Source organism: Passer domesticus, chromosome 10 (assembly GCF_036417665.1).
Source record: "Passer domesticus isolate bPasDom1 chromosome 10, bPasDom1.hap1, whole genome shotgun sequence".
Taxonomy (NCBI): Eukaryota; Metazoa; Chordata; class Aves; order Passeriformes; family Passeridae; genus Passer; species Passer domesticus.
In genome coordinates, this window is record NC_087483.1 from 33,272,912 (window position 1) to 33,287,248 (window position 14,337).

Consider the following 14,337-nt stretch of genomic DNA (forward strand, 5'->3'; position numbering starts at 1 on the left):
AGCAATAAAATTGATTTTGGAGTGAAAAGATGGGATGCTGATCATTTGAGATTAAGCAAATAACTCCTATTCCTATTTATGTTGAAAAGATACTGTGTGATTTTGCTTCCTTTTGAAAACACCTGTCTTTATTTTGATAGTAAAATATTTAAAGGAATGGCATACATGAAAAACTAGAAACTGCAAAAGAGTGGCTTCAAGTACAACAACCACAGAAGTACACATTCCCTGGCCACTGCTGGATGCTTGCTAGTTTCATACATCAGGAACAAAATCCATGACCTGTACCAGGAAAACAGTAGGGAAGCAGAAATGAAAACAGGACACAAATAAGAAAACTGCACAGATCCTGGCCAAGATTAGTGCTTGCTTTCCCTCATTCCTCCAAAGTCCCTTTGACCACATAAACTCTGCTGGGCTTCCAAAATCCTTATGTTCTCATGGAGTGCTGGCTTCAGAGCCCAAAGCAGGAGGACAGGAGGAAAGGAAGAAGGCAGAGGCAAAGCTCCCAGCTGAGATACTGCAAGTCACTGTGCTTCTGGCTGCAACACCCTCTCTTGTAACACTGCAGGGTCCTTCTGCTGCCAAAACTACGGACAATAAAAATACGGCACATCTGGCATCAGAAAGGAAATCTGGAACCTAAGGAAAATTTTGTTTGACATTAGCATAAAGGCATGACTTCATTATGTATTTATGCATCCTCAAGCTTATTCAATTGGATGTGAAGAAAGATATCTGATCTCTGTCTATTATGTTAATGCTCTCTAATCACCTACAGCCATTTAATAGCTCCCTCATCACTCTTAATTCTTACTGCTCTCACGTAGGAGTAGGTTCATCTCCAAGAATGACAACAAAGAATGTAAGAGTCAACATACCGTTACTAAAACTTTCTCTGTCAGTTAATTTTCTCTGTCTCTTTCCCCTCCTCAATTCCCTCCCCTCACCCCATCATGCCAAGGCAGTTCATGGGGGACATCAGAGAGCCCTACCTACTGCTCCTGCAGATGGGCTTGATAAAGCACAGGTACATTTCAATGACTTCTTTTCAGACCTCATGTCTAGTTTACTTTATGGTAGCTTACAAAAGCTGCCACCATTTTATAACCACAGTTGGTTGCATGCAGGTCAAATAGTGTAGGATAATATGGAGGAGAGCTATGATTTTCTGAAAGGCATCTCACAGAGAACAATTTTTGCACAGAGCCTGGCACAATATGTAAGCCCAGCTGGAGCCTTTCTAGTGGACAGTGATCTCTCTGTCATTTCAACAGGGTTTTGATAAGGTGTTACACAGGGTTTTAGATTTAAAAGCCCATCACAATGACCCCACTTATAAATTTCCTGGGTTTTGCCTTTCCTTAGGCTTTAATATGCATGAATGTTGGGAAACAGCAAGTAATAGGATGCACAACTCAGTGGGAAAAACTGCTTGGAGACCAGAAATAGTAAGCAAAGCATGTAAATGGTACTTTTTATACCCACATATATTTTCAACAAAGCAAAAGGAATATAGGCTTTTCCCACCACATTCCCTTACCCCTGAGGGTTCATTTTTTCGTTGGAAAGGCACTCTAATAAGCACTCAAATCTATGTTTAAAAAAGCCACTTACTGCATTAAATCCATAGAGATTAAGGAGAATTTAAATTCGTTCGGTTTCTTAGGAAAAATACAAATTCTCGGCATATTTGGATGGCAATGGGAAAAGATAGATTCCTTTTGATGCAAAACTATTTCTACTAATCTGTTAGTCTGTGCTCCATGATTTGTGTAATCAATAGTAAGATGATCTACAGTGACTATATACAAATATGGATTATTTATTAGCCTGTATTAATTGAAATTTAGGGTGATAAAAATGCTCTCCTTTTATATGAATTTTCTCAATCCAGGTTTTAAAGATTCCTTACATAAATTTAACCTCTGCATATCTGCAGACTGGAAATTATTGCAAGAGGAGTCTCAATGTTAGCTGTGGGTCTAAACCAAAATAAACTTGAATTTTGTAAAGCCTTGACCTGGATCAGGACTTAGGACTTCAGCATAATTGCAAACATATTTATATTGATAAGCAATGGTGAATTATTGAGCTGAAGGTGCATACCTAATAGAAAGGGGGAAAATTCATACCGTACTGAACAATTAACCTAATACAAGTCAATTGCACAATACACCTGTACCACTTTAATGGCAATTATGCAACCAACTATTTATATTCTAAGGTAAAAGACACAGATAAAACTATACCCTTGAAGAGAAGGAAAAAATAATCAATAATTGCACTGTCCCATTCCCAGATTTGCTGCTGAAACTGAAGAATATCCATAGGAGGATGCAAACTTTAAGAAGGTTTCCAAAGACCAGACCTGGATTTTACCTGGGCTGTAGTCAAACCAGTTAACATTTTATGGACATTATCTAGCCGAGGAAATTTTCTTGTTCATTTGCCTACCCTGATGTACTGAAGGCATTTTCATGTGAGCTGCAGAATGCTGACGTCTCCTGTTGAAATATCAGGACTTCAGCATGCTGAGCACTACACAGAATCACACAATACTTGAGTTTAGAAGGAACTTCTGGAGATTGGCCTTTCCAGCCCCAGCTCAGGCTGGGTCAGCTTCAGCACGGCATTTACACACAGCTCCAGTGCAGCAACTTAGTGGCCAAGGCCAGGGTTACAACTGGTCACAAGTCAAAGGACACGCACAGAATAGAGAGTTTGCTGCCTAATGTTCAGAACAGTGCAAAACCTCGCAGTGTTTAGTCTTACAAGAGGTTTAATTATACTGGAGGAATCTGTTTGCCAGCACTGTGAGGTTGACTGCCAGCTAATGCCGGCTCCGAGCCGGGCTGCCTCGGCAACATTTACCATTTATGGTGTTTAAATATCATTGTGGCTCACAGGCCAATAACTCAACTGAGCTGAGGAGAATGCTTAACTCACAAAGCTCTGTGCGAGCAGGCTCAGAGAGAGAAGCACCAGATTCCACTAAAACCTCTCAAAACAAGACTAGGGTTCACACAGAGATCTCAAGCTTGAAGAGAGTTTCACATCCTCAAATGTTTTTGGTGTAAACAAATTCAGCCATTACTAAATCTTAAGCTAACAATGCTATCTGTAAAGTTAAGAGATTTTATAAGGCAAAAAATTGGTATGAAGACACACATTGGTCTTTCTGTAAAGTGTCTGCCTGAAGCCTGAGGCATAACATTTTCTATGAGTTTTTCGAAAATTCAATACTTGACTTATAATAGCACAAAAATGTATCAGACCTTTATGTTCCCAAGACATCTAGGAACATTTCTGCTTTATTAAAGATCTCAGGTTAGTATGCCATTTTGCAAACTTAGGTCATGACAACTAGGTGTTCAATGACCTAGCAGTGTTATTTACACATTTACCTTCCTTTTTTTTTTTTTTTGCAGTTATAATCTGTTTTTTAAATGGAAGGTATGATTTAAGAGCTGGAACAAGTTATAGTCTGCATGCTGCCCTTGCATGACACAGAAAAACTGTTAACCTAAGACTGACAATGCCCAAGCCTGCACCAGTCAGGGTGGTTGGGGATATACAAAGGAGACCAAGTTCCACTTTATCTTGTCTGGAAATCTTTATTTTGCTGTGGGCTAGGCTTCCAGCCCTATCCTGCATCTCCATGTAAGTTCCTTTTTTCCAGGGTCTTTCCTCTGTATGAGATACCACCAGGTCAGCCTTTTAATCTCTTTTGCCAGCTCAGTTTGTTCTGCAACAAACTGATTTGTTGCAGTGGAGCAGTGGAACAGGCTCCCCAGGGATGTCACAGCACCAAGCCTGTCTGAGTTAAAGAGCCATTTGGACAAGGCTCTCAAGCACATGGTGGGATTCTTGGGGCATCCTGTGCAGGGCCAGGAGCTGGGCTCAATGATCCTGTGGGTCCCTTCTAACTCAGCATATTCCATGATTCTGTGCAACTGAGATGGCACCCCAGAAATCCCACTATCAAAAGGCTGCACCAGTAAGAACTGTGATGTGGGTGAACAGTCAGAATAGAATAGACTGTCTCAGGGGTCTACAAGGATTATCTAGTCCAGCTGCCTGACCAGTTCAGAACAGACCAAAAGTTAAAGCCTGTTGTTAGGGACATTGTCCATATACCCCTTAAACCCCGACAGGCTTGGGGCATTGATCACCTCTCTAAGAAGCCTGTTTCAGTGTTTGACCACCCTTCCAACAGATGATTCCTGATGTCCAGCCAGAACTTCTCCTGGCACAGCTTTCAATCATGAGTCTTATTGTATTCTAGAGAGAACTGCATCTCCCTACCTCCCTCTCTACTTCCCCTCCTCAGGAGAAAGCTCCAGAAGAGTGCAGGGGTCAGATACAAAATAGATGTCTGGGTTCATAGCAGACCACTTTGCAGTCAGCAGACCAAATTCCTCCCTGACAGTCTCACTGGAAGCTTCTGCAGCCAAAGGGATGTTTGCTTTTACCTTCAGAACTGTCTGCCTAATTAATGACTTACCCTGTTTGCAAGTTATTTACATCAAGTAATTGCTCTTTTGTCACTGTCAGAGACAGCAACTCCATGGAAGGCCTGAGAGCCTGTATACCTACCAAATACATTTATAAGGCAGCTCAGCTGTCCACTGCTAACAAATTCCCCAGCATTAGAAACCAATCTGACAAGGAGAACTTCAGGAAAAGCGCCTCATGTACAGCAGATCAAGCCAGGTCAGCTCCACAGTGAAAACAGGCATACTACTTGAGGCAGCTCTATTTCACCTTCACATGTATAGTCTCAATTTTTATGTGACTGCCCAGGTAGATTTTAATTTAATTGCAAGGAGTCATGATGTGTAGATGTACCAGTTCCAACAGAGAAAAAAATGGGCTGTGCATCAGCTGAAATGCAATGGAAGCACAGTAAGAACAGGCAATCACATAAAGCACATGTGTCCCTGAAGATGTCACTGATCTGAAGAGTTACAGCCTCTTCAGCCTTTCCCTTCTCTGACAAATCCACTCTGGAAACAAAATTAGTTACCCCACGGTAATATTAAAACAGTTCAGCTCCTCTCTTGGGTGAGCAATCAAAAGGATACTGTACTAAGAATGCTGTTAGGGAATCCCTCAAAGACAAATAAGACTCAGATTGAGAGCTAAGAAACCAAATTTGAAGTTAGACTAATATAAAGTGGAAAAAAAAGAGAAAAAACACAACAACATTGTATTTCTGGGTAGAGTTGGTGTCAGAAAGGTATTCTAAAGCAAGATCTGTTTGCCATTTAAGTCCATAAAAGATAAGGTAGATCTAGCATGGCATTGCTTGTGGTTAGGTTTTTTCTACTTGATTAATTTATATTAAAAATATTTTGAACAAAGACACTACCCTGGAAAAATTAATAAAAAAAAAGAATCTGTGTATGTGGCCCAACAGTCAAGCCTTCATTAAAATGAAGTTGCAGAGAAGCACTTCCAGTAGCACACAGCTGTACAAGGTTGCTACCCTCTGCTCTGTTCCTCTGCTGCAAAGGAATGATAGATGCTTCCCTTAGGCAACTTCTGGAGAGTTTTAAAGATTGAGCTAATCCTGGGAGGTAGTTTGTGGCTGTTGGAGTTCCCATTAGCTAATCAACATCAGCTGTTCTTGAAAACATTATGTGGGGTAACATCACTCCTGCTTTCAAAATTATGCAGGCATATATCCAGTGAACAGGTTTTATATATGTATTTTGATGACTTCCAGTTTTCAGCTGAAACTTAGAACACTATAGAATTTGGCAATCCAAGCTGGGACAGTTTGCCCTTTGACCAATGCAGGGCTGTTCCCCACTGTTATAATAATAATGATCTGTTTTCTGTTATTCTAGTACATAATAATTTAATGCTCACAGTATTTGATCATGTGTCACAGTTAATTTAAGCGTTTTTTCTTTTCTTTCTTGTCTTTTAAATTATTTTTTCCGTCAGTATCTCACCTTTTAATTTCATTCATAAGAAAAGTTAATGCAATTTCTGACATTTAAATTTTTCTTATTCTGCATGCACTCATCCCTCATTTTTATCCAAATTTGGTTCCCCTTTTTCTGGAAATTATTTATAATAAGAAACTATCTTTAGAGTATGTTTTTTACATTGATGGCACATCTACCATTAAGAGCTTTCACATATGTTTTGCTTTTGCCTTTCAGTTTTGGTTTCTAGCTGGCATTCTGTTCCACATTTGGTCTTGAGGTCCTGCAAGAAGGCAATTAAAAAAAATAACCCCAAAGTTAGAGGTGTTGGAGCTATTGATGAACCATAAATAGTGCTGGACTGAGATCTCTGGGGCACTCTTGAAAGCTTTGCAACAGAGGTTTTTTTGATGCTCATGACAGTTTACCTCTGACTTTTCAATACAGTAACAAAACCCCTCTCCCTTTCTCTTAGTGCTCTGAAACCAATTCTTACACAGACAAGTGGTCCCACCCAGCCTCTGCTCTGGAATGCCTTTTGGACATTTAATAGGACTAGGCATGCATATTTTGTGAAGTCATCTCTAGTCACTTATGTTATGCTTGAAATAAAGCAAAATGCTTTCAAATAAGCAGTGACTTTGATAAGCTGTCACAAACATTTCATCAGTGTTGGCAAGTAAGGGTGTTCTTTGCTTACCTTTGGCAGAAATATGGATCTCAGAGAAACAGAGCTGTGGCCTCCCAAAGAGAGGCTGCTTATTGCAGTGATAACCTTCTTTAAACGATTAATGTCTAAGAAGGGTCATTCTGAGACAGAAAGAAAAACAACCCACGACCTGAAGAGAGCATTTCTCATGACTGAAGGAAAAGATTCCTACCTGAAAGGTTTTCTTCCACCTGGTTATATTTTATGGTCCCACTCACACCAGATGGGAGAGTGACAGGAACAAAACAAACTGGTTTTTCAGACAGCATCTCCCTTGGCTGCTCTGATAAACTGGTTGCAGCAGGGACTGTGGCAGGCTTTCAGGTGGCTCTAATCTGCTCGTGCAGTGATCAATGAATGACTACAGTAATCGGCTTGGAAGGGCTACAGGCTTCCCAACATAGACTCTATGCTGGGGAGGCTGCACTGCGAAAAAAAAGCATGAACAGAAAGTGGTGGGGGAGAAAGGGGAACAGATGTGAGTCCAGGCAAATGCACTGCTGGCAGGGAAAGAGAAATGAGGTCAAGAGCTAATAAGCAGGAGCAGCACTATCTGCTGAACAGTGTTTGCTTACAAAGAGTATTAGGCCTGTATTAGAAAAGAAAGAAACAAACAAAAAAACCCAGCAGTGTGCAGGAAACAAGCATCAGCAGGATGTGTGGCTGCAGAGCATTAGAGCCCACAGCAGCACTGTGGCTGCCAGCCTGCCCTGCTGCTCTCACTGCCCACACCTCCTGTGCTCCATCTCACAAACAGCCAGTGGTGCTGCTGCCTGGGCCAGGGGGCTGCAGAAATCTCAAGGAGTGTGGAGTGGGTCAGGTATTTTGTTTGTCATTTATTGCAGAGCTGCAAGGCAGGGGACGTTCTCCTAGGAGTCACAGCAAGTGCTCTAGCTTGATACCACACCTAGAGAAAGCTGGACCAGGCAATCACCTACCCTCTGACATGCAGAGTCTGTTTGCAAAATAAGAGAAGCTTCCCCATGCAGTATTGATGTGGTTTGGCACAACAGTGCCCACACTCTTCCCACTCTCCCTGCAGTCCATAATCATGTGTAGCACACCCAGGCACTGGTGTGAATGTCAGGTAATTAAATATCCCTTTGACACATTTTTTCTACAGGTGGACCTGACCTATAACTCCCTGCCAGTGATTAGTTGACAGTTAACTAATATCAGAGGACAGTTAACATATCAGAGGGCTTATCTCAGGAACGAGGCAGACCTGAAGAACTGTCGCCATTCCTGGGAGCTGGCCTTACCTTCCAACTGTACCAGTTATCACCTCCATCTGTCTTGCTTTATACTCTGATTGTCACAGCCTCAGCACAACAGCAACACCAACTCACCACACATGTACATCCAGAGTCAATAAACTTTTTCTCACCTCAGTTTCCTATTCATAAAAAAGTGATTAAAATATTCAACAACCCTGATTAAAACATTATTAATAAATTCATAATAAATGACATCATAATTTATGCATAGCCTGATTAATAAATTCATAAATAAACCTGAGTATCTGCAATCCCCATCAGTGTATAATCATCATATATTTCAGGTGACCTGAGTGCACCCTGGATTTCCGTGTTAGGAGCTGGTTGGTTTGCTTGCTTTTTAAGTAGAATGCCTGGTGTATTCAAAAATGGCTTGTATACCTATTTTCATATCATAGAACAATAAGAAAATTGTAATATGAAATGTGAAAATGCAAACACCAAGTACAATAGCTTGCACGTACAATAACAGGAATAAATCAGTCATGCACATGTTCATGCTGTTTAAAAACTTTAAAAATAAAATGTGCATCAGCCCCAAAGCCTCCCAAACTTTAGTTTTTCTGTATGTAGAAAACAATGCATAAGAAAAAAAAAATCCTACATATAGTAGCAAATGGTACCAGTTCAGGAATTTGTATAATTGAGTGTTTGAATAACACTGAACCATGTTTCTCGCTTCTCAGGCTTAGATGCATTAGGCCAATTGATCTAGCATTTACCCAGTGCACCCCACTCACTAGGAGGTGCAGTTAGAAATAATTCTAACACATTTGTTAAGGTGTTTTTTCCAGGGAGCCCTGCTCTGTCTCTGTAGCTCCTCTCCACCTGTGTGTCAGCTTTGAGAAATTGCTGACAGAGGGAGGACAGCTGTCAGGGCTCACCTCATCTACTTAGTCCTTTACAAGGCCAAAATCAGCTTCACCTTGATTAACTTAGTCTCTCCACAGACTACCTAATGGATCTACCCCAACTTGCTCAGCCTGCAGATCACTTAGTTAAGTAGAGAGATCTGAAGTGATCTGAATATGGTAATTTATCACTTTAAACAAGCAGAAGACTGTTGAATTTGAATTTTTTAAGACTATTGCATTTCTATATGAATCCCATCCATATGAAATGTAGAACTTTTTTTTTACACAGTGCCAATAGCCTCCTACAAACAACTAAGTACCTTCACACTTTTCCATACAAAACTAAGGACTAATACTGAGGTTGCCCAGTGCTAGACAGAATTTATTCTGCTTAATAATAAGGAAGAAAAAGACAACTATAAATGAATCTGAGACTGATGACTTAGATGGAAAGTTATGGCACAATTAGCTTAGCTAACTATCCAGGGCCCAATGCAAATCATGCTGAAACTACTGGAAAAAATCCCATTCTTGCATTTAACTGGATTTGCAACAGTAACCCTTTATTGGGCAAAGGACGTTTAAAATGTTTCTACAATAGCTTCCTTTCACAAAACCAAAAGTAATTGACAGTCAAAAAGGCAAAGAATGCACAGAAGTTGATTAGAAAACACAGTATGTGGCTAGATAACCTACTAGCAGGTTAAGGATCATCTTGTACTACAATTCAGATGTGAATTGAACTGTTTGACTCTCACTATCCTTGCTGCTAACTTTTCCGAGTTATCTGTGAGCTGAATTTCACTTAGGAAAATAAAATTGAGTTTTACTGTTAAGCGAGGCTATTCACTCCAGGTAAAATTTCCCCAGTGATCAGAGTAGGTATTTCCCTTCATGAGATCCTTGCTGCAGCAGAATAGCAAAGACAAAAATGGCAGTATGGATTGAAATGCAGACCTAGACAGAGACGTGTCCAAGGACCACAGAAGCAAATTAAGGAAAAACTGGATTCTGAGACTGGTCTGATACTGATGATATGCCAAGAACATCCATTCCTTCTTAGATTAAATATGGCTTACTTCTCACACAAATAAGGAAAATATTTCTCTAACAATGAATGAACAATCTGAGCACTGCAGCAAACATGACATCCTTAAATCATCTTGGAGACAAAAAGGACTTGGATAAGGATGGGTTACAATTCAGAAACGATTTTACAGACTTTATTCCAAAAATCAGTGTTTGGTCAGGAGAGGATTTTTGAAGTTTTTCTCCCTTTCTGCACATACAACCATTTTCTGTTGTAATCTGTTTGCACAGGCCGAGCATTTAGAAAAACCTTAGTAGCAGCATTCAGAGACTCAGAAAACTCTAATGCCAAGAAGCTTTTGATAGAGATTCTAATGTAAAAATATACACAAACAGATACGAGATTTGGAAAGTAGATTTTAAATTTGGTACTATTTTTAGCAGAAAAATGCACATTGATCTGAGTTTTGGGGAAAGTTACTGTAATCCTTATAGCCACGGGAACATAACGAGTTTTAGGGAAGAAGACAGAATAGCTAAAACTGTAAAAATATTGAATATATAGTTTTACAGCCTATCATGTATGTTCTTAATTCTGCTCTTATTCTTCCCCCTCCCTACTCCGTGACTCCTAGAAAATAAAATGGGATGCAGATGACAGAAACTAACTCTCCATGATGGTGGCAATGCAGCCTTCCAGCCCCAGACTGTGTAAAGTGCAAGAGGAATCCAACACAGTGCAACAGTGACTCTGTGGCCTGAAATAGCTCAGCAGAGCACACAAGCCCAGGGAAAGGCTCCCATGTTAGCATTGCCTGTCAGCCCCAAAATAACTCAGAAATGCTCTGTAAGAGGGGACTGTCCCTTTGGGTTCTGAGTCCCAGTCAAGGGTCAGAAAGCCTCAGGTCAAAAGCAGCTCCCTTGAGGTGGACCACTCTTCACTGGCCTTTAGCTAATGCAGATGAAATGCTTCAGAGAAATCATAACTGATAACTTTGAGAACAGATTAGTTTCAGGTTTATTTTAAATTGATGTTTTCTTACTTTGTGCCATTTTTCAGGAGGGGAGGGTGGAGAGGGGATGACTATATTTCCAATTTGGTGATCAAGAAATTAGCTCGTAGGTTTACCAGAATTACTTTGCTTTTATTTTAACCTTGTCATACAGAACAGGGGCAGGCATAGCACTAAAGAGCTGTAGGCAAACACCCCAGAACACTGGTAAACAAAGACAAAACTTGAGATTCCAGGGATCAGGGTGCATTTCCCACTAAACTGAATGCACAAATTTAGGGCAGGTATTATTTAGTCATAAATAAAAGAATAGTTCCCTTGGCAGCTGTCACTCAGCAATCTGTTGGACAGGCAGTGACAAACTACTATAACTTTGGGGAAAAATCATTTGCAGATGAAAATTACCAAATACAGGCTTGATTGTAGAGGGAGGGAGAGTCTGAGGGATTGAAGAGAGAGGCAGGATGGGGATAATCTCCAGGCCATAAAACAAAACACCTGAATAGACTGATGCCAGGTGAGATTGAGAGAATGAAGACCATGATATTGATGGATAACTACCTCACTGTTGAATTTATCCATGGAATTCTGTCATCTCTTGTCCTCATTTTGAAATGTGGTGTTTTAGAATGTGTTTGTTGAGATTCTAGTACAGAATTATGGCTTTCATGAACAAATCAATTCTGTCAAATCAGCACTCTGTCAGATTTCTGAGACAAAAAGTCACCTCAATTGCTTACTATAATGCTATTCTAGTACTTTCACTACCAGAATTCCACTTATTTAGAGTTATTTATCAGTTAGCTGATAGATGCCTGTTCAGAATTATATCTGATAAATCCTGGCAACAGAACAAGAATACTGGCACTTGCTATCACAGCTGCAGTCCCTGGCATTGGTCTCTGCTCTGCCTTTCAGGAGAAAGGAGTAGCATCTGCCTCCTCCCTGTAACATTCTCTGATAGGTGATATTGGCGATATTGCAGTTCTTTTTTCCTTTCAGCTGTCCCAGTCCTTTCTTACACTGGTAAACCTTTTCCAGAACAGCCTCACTAAGGCCTTGGGAAGCTCAAAGCACTAATACCTTTTTCTGAAACATGCTTATTACTTTACACTACACAGTCCTTAAGCACTGAAGTTGCACACACCTCCAAGGAGAAGAGGTACCCAGCTGACAAGCTTGGAAAAACATGGAATTAACTCACAACGACCTCTGTTAAGGATACAAAGTAATTTTTGTTTAAAAAGATTATATTATTGTAGTAATTACAACAGTCAGAGTTATTCACCTTTGACTGTGACCTGAGCACTGCAAGATGCCTGTCCTGTGTTGTTTTCAGCCAGACAGGTATAAATGCCATCATCTTCTGGTAGGGCATCTTGGACAGTCAGTTTTGCAACTCCATCTTCAAAAGTGGAATGGGCATATTGAATTGGCTGGTCTGCAGAAAGAAAGGAAAAGAACTGACTTAATACATCAGCCATAAATTTCAAAAGCACTTTAGTTTTCAGTGAAATCTGGATGCCTAACACCAGCCAGCCTAAGAAAGTGCAGAGTCAAATCCCACTCTGTGCACAGCCACTGCTCTCTAGTGACTACATCCAGCAGCATCCCCAGCACAAAGCACAACAGGGTTGTCAGACAAAGCTCACCACCAGATTCACTGCCTGCTACCTTGAGCAGCAGCGAAAGGATGAAAGTTCATTTTGGATTCTCTTGGAGGTGGATAAGACCAGAACTGTGTGTTTGCTTCAGACATGGTATCCATCTTGTAATTTGCTTTAAACTAGATAAAATGCAGAGAAAGCTAGAAGTGCAAAATCTGTTGGGCATGGAGAAGCACTTGAAGTCCTCTAAGGGGTATTTTGTAGTGGAAAACATTTCAAGAGCGACAGTAAAAGCTGCAATGGAACCAAGAAGCTGATCTACAGAAGCAGTCAATCTACACTACAGTATGGCCAGTAACAGGAGGGTGCAGCCTCATTGATGGTGATGTGATTATTAAAGAAGTTCATTTTAAGAAACTGCTTCCTTGAATCGGTTTGACATGCTTAAATATTAGTATAGATGGCTTAAAGTTGTCTTGCTATTGTTTCAGGAACTGTCATGAGTCTCAGCCTTACTTTCTGAAATGCTTCTGCAATCTGTTTTCCCAATATTAAATAGTTTCCACTACTGACTCATCTTTGGTTGCTTTCCCAGTGTATGCAATACTTAAGCCAGCCTTATACCTGTGCATAAACATCATGCTGGAAATAGAAATCATGGTCATCTAAGAGAAGAGGATGAAACAGCAGAGAAATTGTGCAGGACTGATCTGAAGATGTCTGTTGCTCAGGAGTTTGTGGTCAAAAAAGATTGAAATTTATTTCATTGCCAGTGTAATTTTAAAGGACACAGCTCTGGGGTTTTTAAGAACCAGTTCTGCATTATGAGCAGGATAAATTAAATGATGGGACAGATTTTTCTCTCATCTCTGATTTTCAAAGGAAGCCAACTCAGAAGGCAGTTATCTGTGCATTATCTATATGCATAGAGTTTCATTCTGAAATACAAACATATGCCAAAATCAGCTTCATGCATATATTATAAAATGTGGTAGATGATCTTCATCCTTTGCTTATAACCATCTGTTAAGTTAGTACATTTTCTATTGCATGAAAAATTGGGGTGAATAGTTATTCAACTACCCAGAAGAATTTTAGAATAAAAGCTCTCCAACCTTTGTCACAGGTCACCTATTCTTACTACTGGCTCTTCTGAGCTCATTTGCACTCAGTCACACACAGACTGTTGGAACTATTACACTAAACCACAGCATTTCTGCATGTGGGAATAGCACTACATTGAAATATGTACAGGCTGAGCTAAAGCCCAATAAGCCCAGGCTTCTGTTAGAGGACGAGGGGCACTGGACTGCCTTCCTAGTCCACCTATAGAATGTTTCACTGACAGGGTTCTGACAATGAAACTCTTACTGGTGACAAATGATGCTGTGATGCTGTATCAGAAACACACCAGGATAAAAGCTGCATCATGAAAAGCAGAACAATGCCTTTGTATTTCTGTTGTAAGTTACCCGATGAATAGGGAAAGTGTTCGGCATGGAAAAGCAAAATGTGGATGCCTTTTTGTCCTCAAATTTTGCCAGGGGTCTTTTTCACTTCAGCTCCCAACAAAACTGGCTATTTTTCAGCCTTATTCAAAAAATAGTGAATTCACTTACAGAACAGCCTTTTCATTAGACCCCAGAAAAAGAACACAGGCATATCAGACCTTAGGAATAACCTGCAGCAAGACTCCAAGTTACATCCACAGTACTTATATTTTGATGTAATAAAAACAACTCTCCCAGTAGTGAAATGTTCCCTTCTCCAGAGGCAGAACAGTCAAATCTCCAGGACAGCTTGGCAGCAGGAACAATAACAAAAAATACCTTTCTGCTGGCATGTTATGCCTGAAGAAAGGAAATTTTCCCCAGGCCCATTTATTAAAAGCTTTCTGGACAAATCACAA

The 14,337-nt window shown here is 40.3% G+C and overlaps 1 protein-coding gene across 7 annotated transcripts in view; it reads right to left on the reverse strand.

The window, feature by feature from the left end:
- The window catches only part of MYLK (myosin light chain kinase), a 196,917-nt gene that overhangs the window by 86,594 nt on the left and 95,986 nt on the right, over positions 1-14,337 (reverse strand). For 6 of the 7 annotated variants that reach the window (XM_064435022.1, XM_064435026.1, XM_064435024.1 and 3 more), the window contains one exon: positions 12,110-12,262. In XM_064435022.1, the coding sequence (XP_064291092.1) occupies positions 12,110-12,262 (153 nt within the window). Of the gene's footprint in view, positions 1-6,820; positions 6,972-12,109; positions 12,263-14,337 lie in introns of those variants that run through there. The other variant, XM_064435027.1, reaches the window with a different exon arrangement.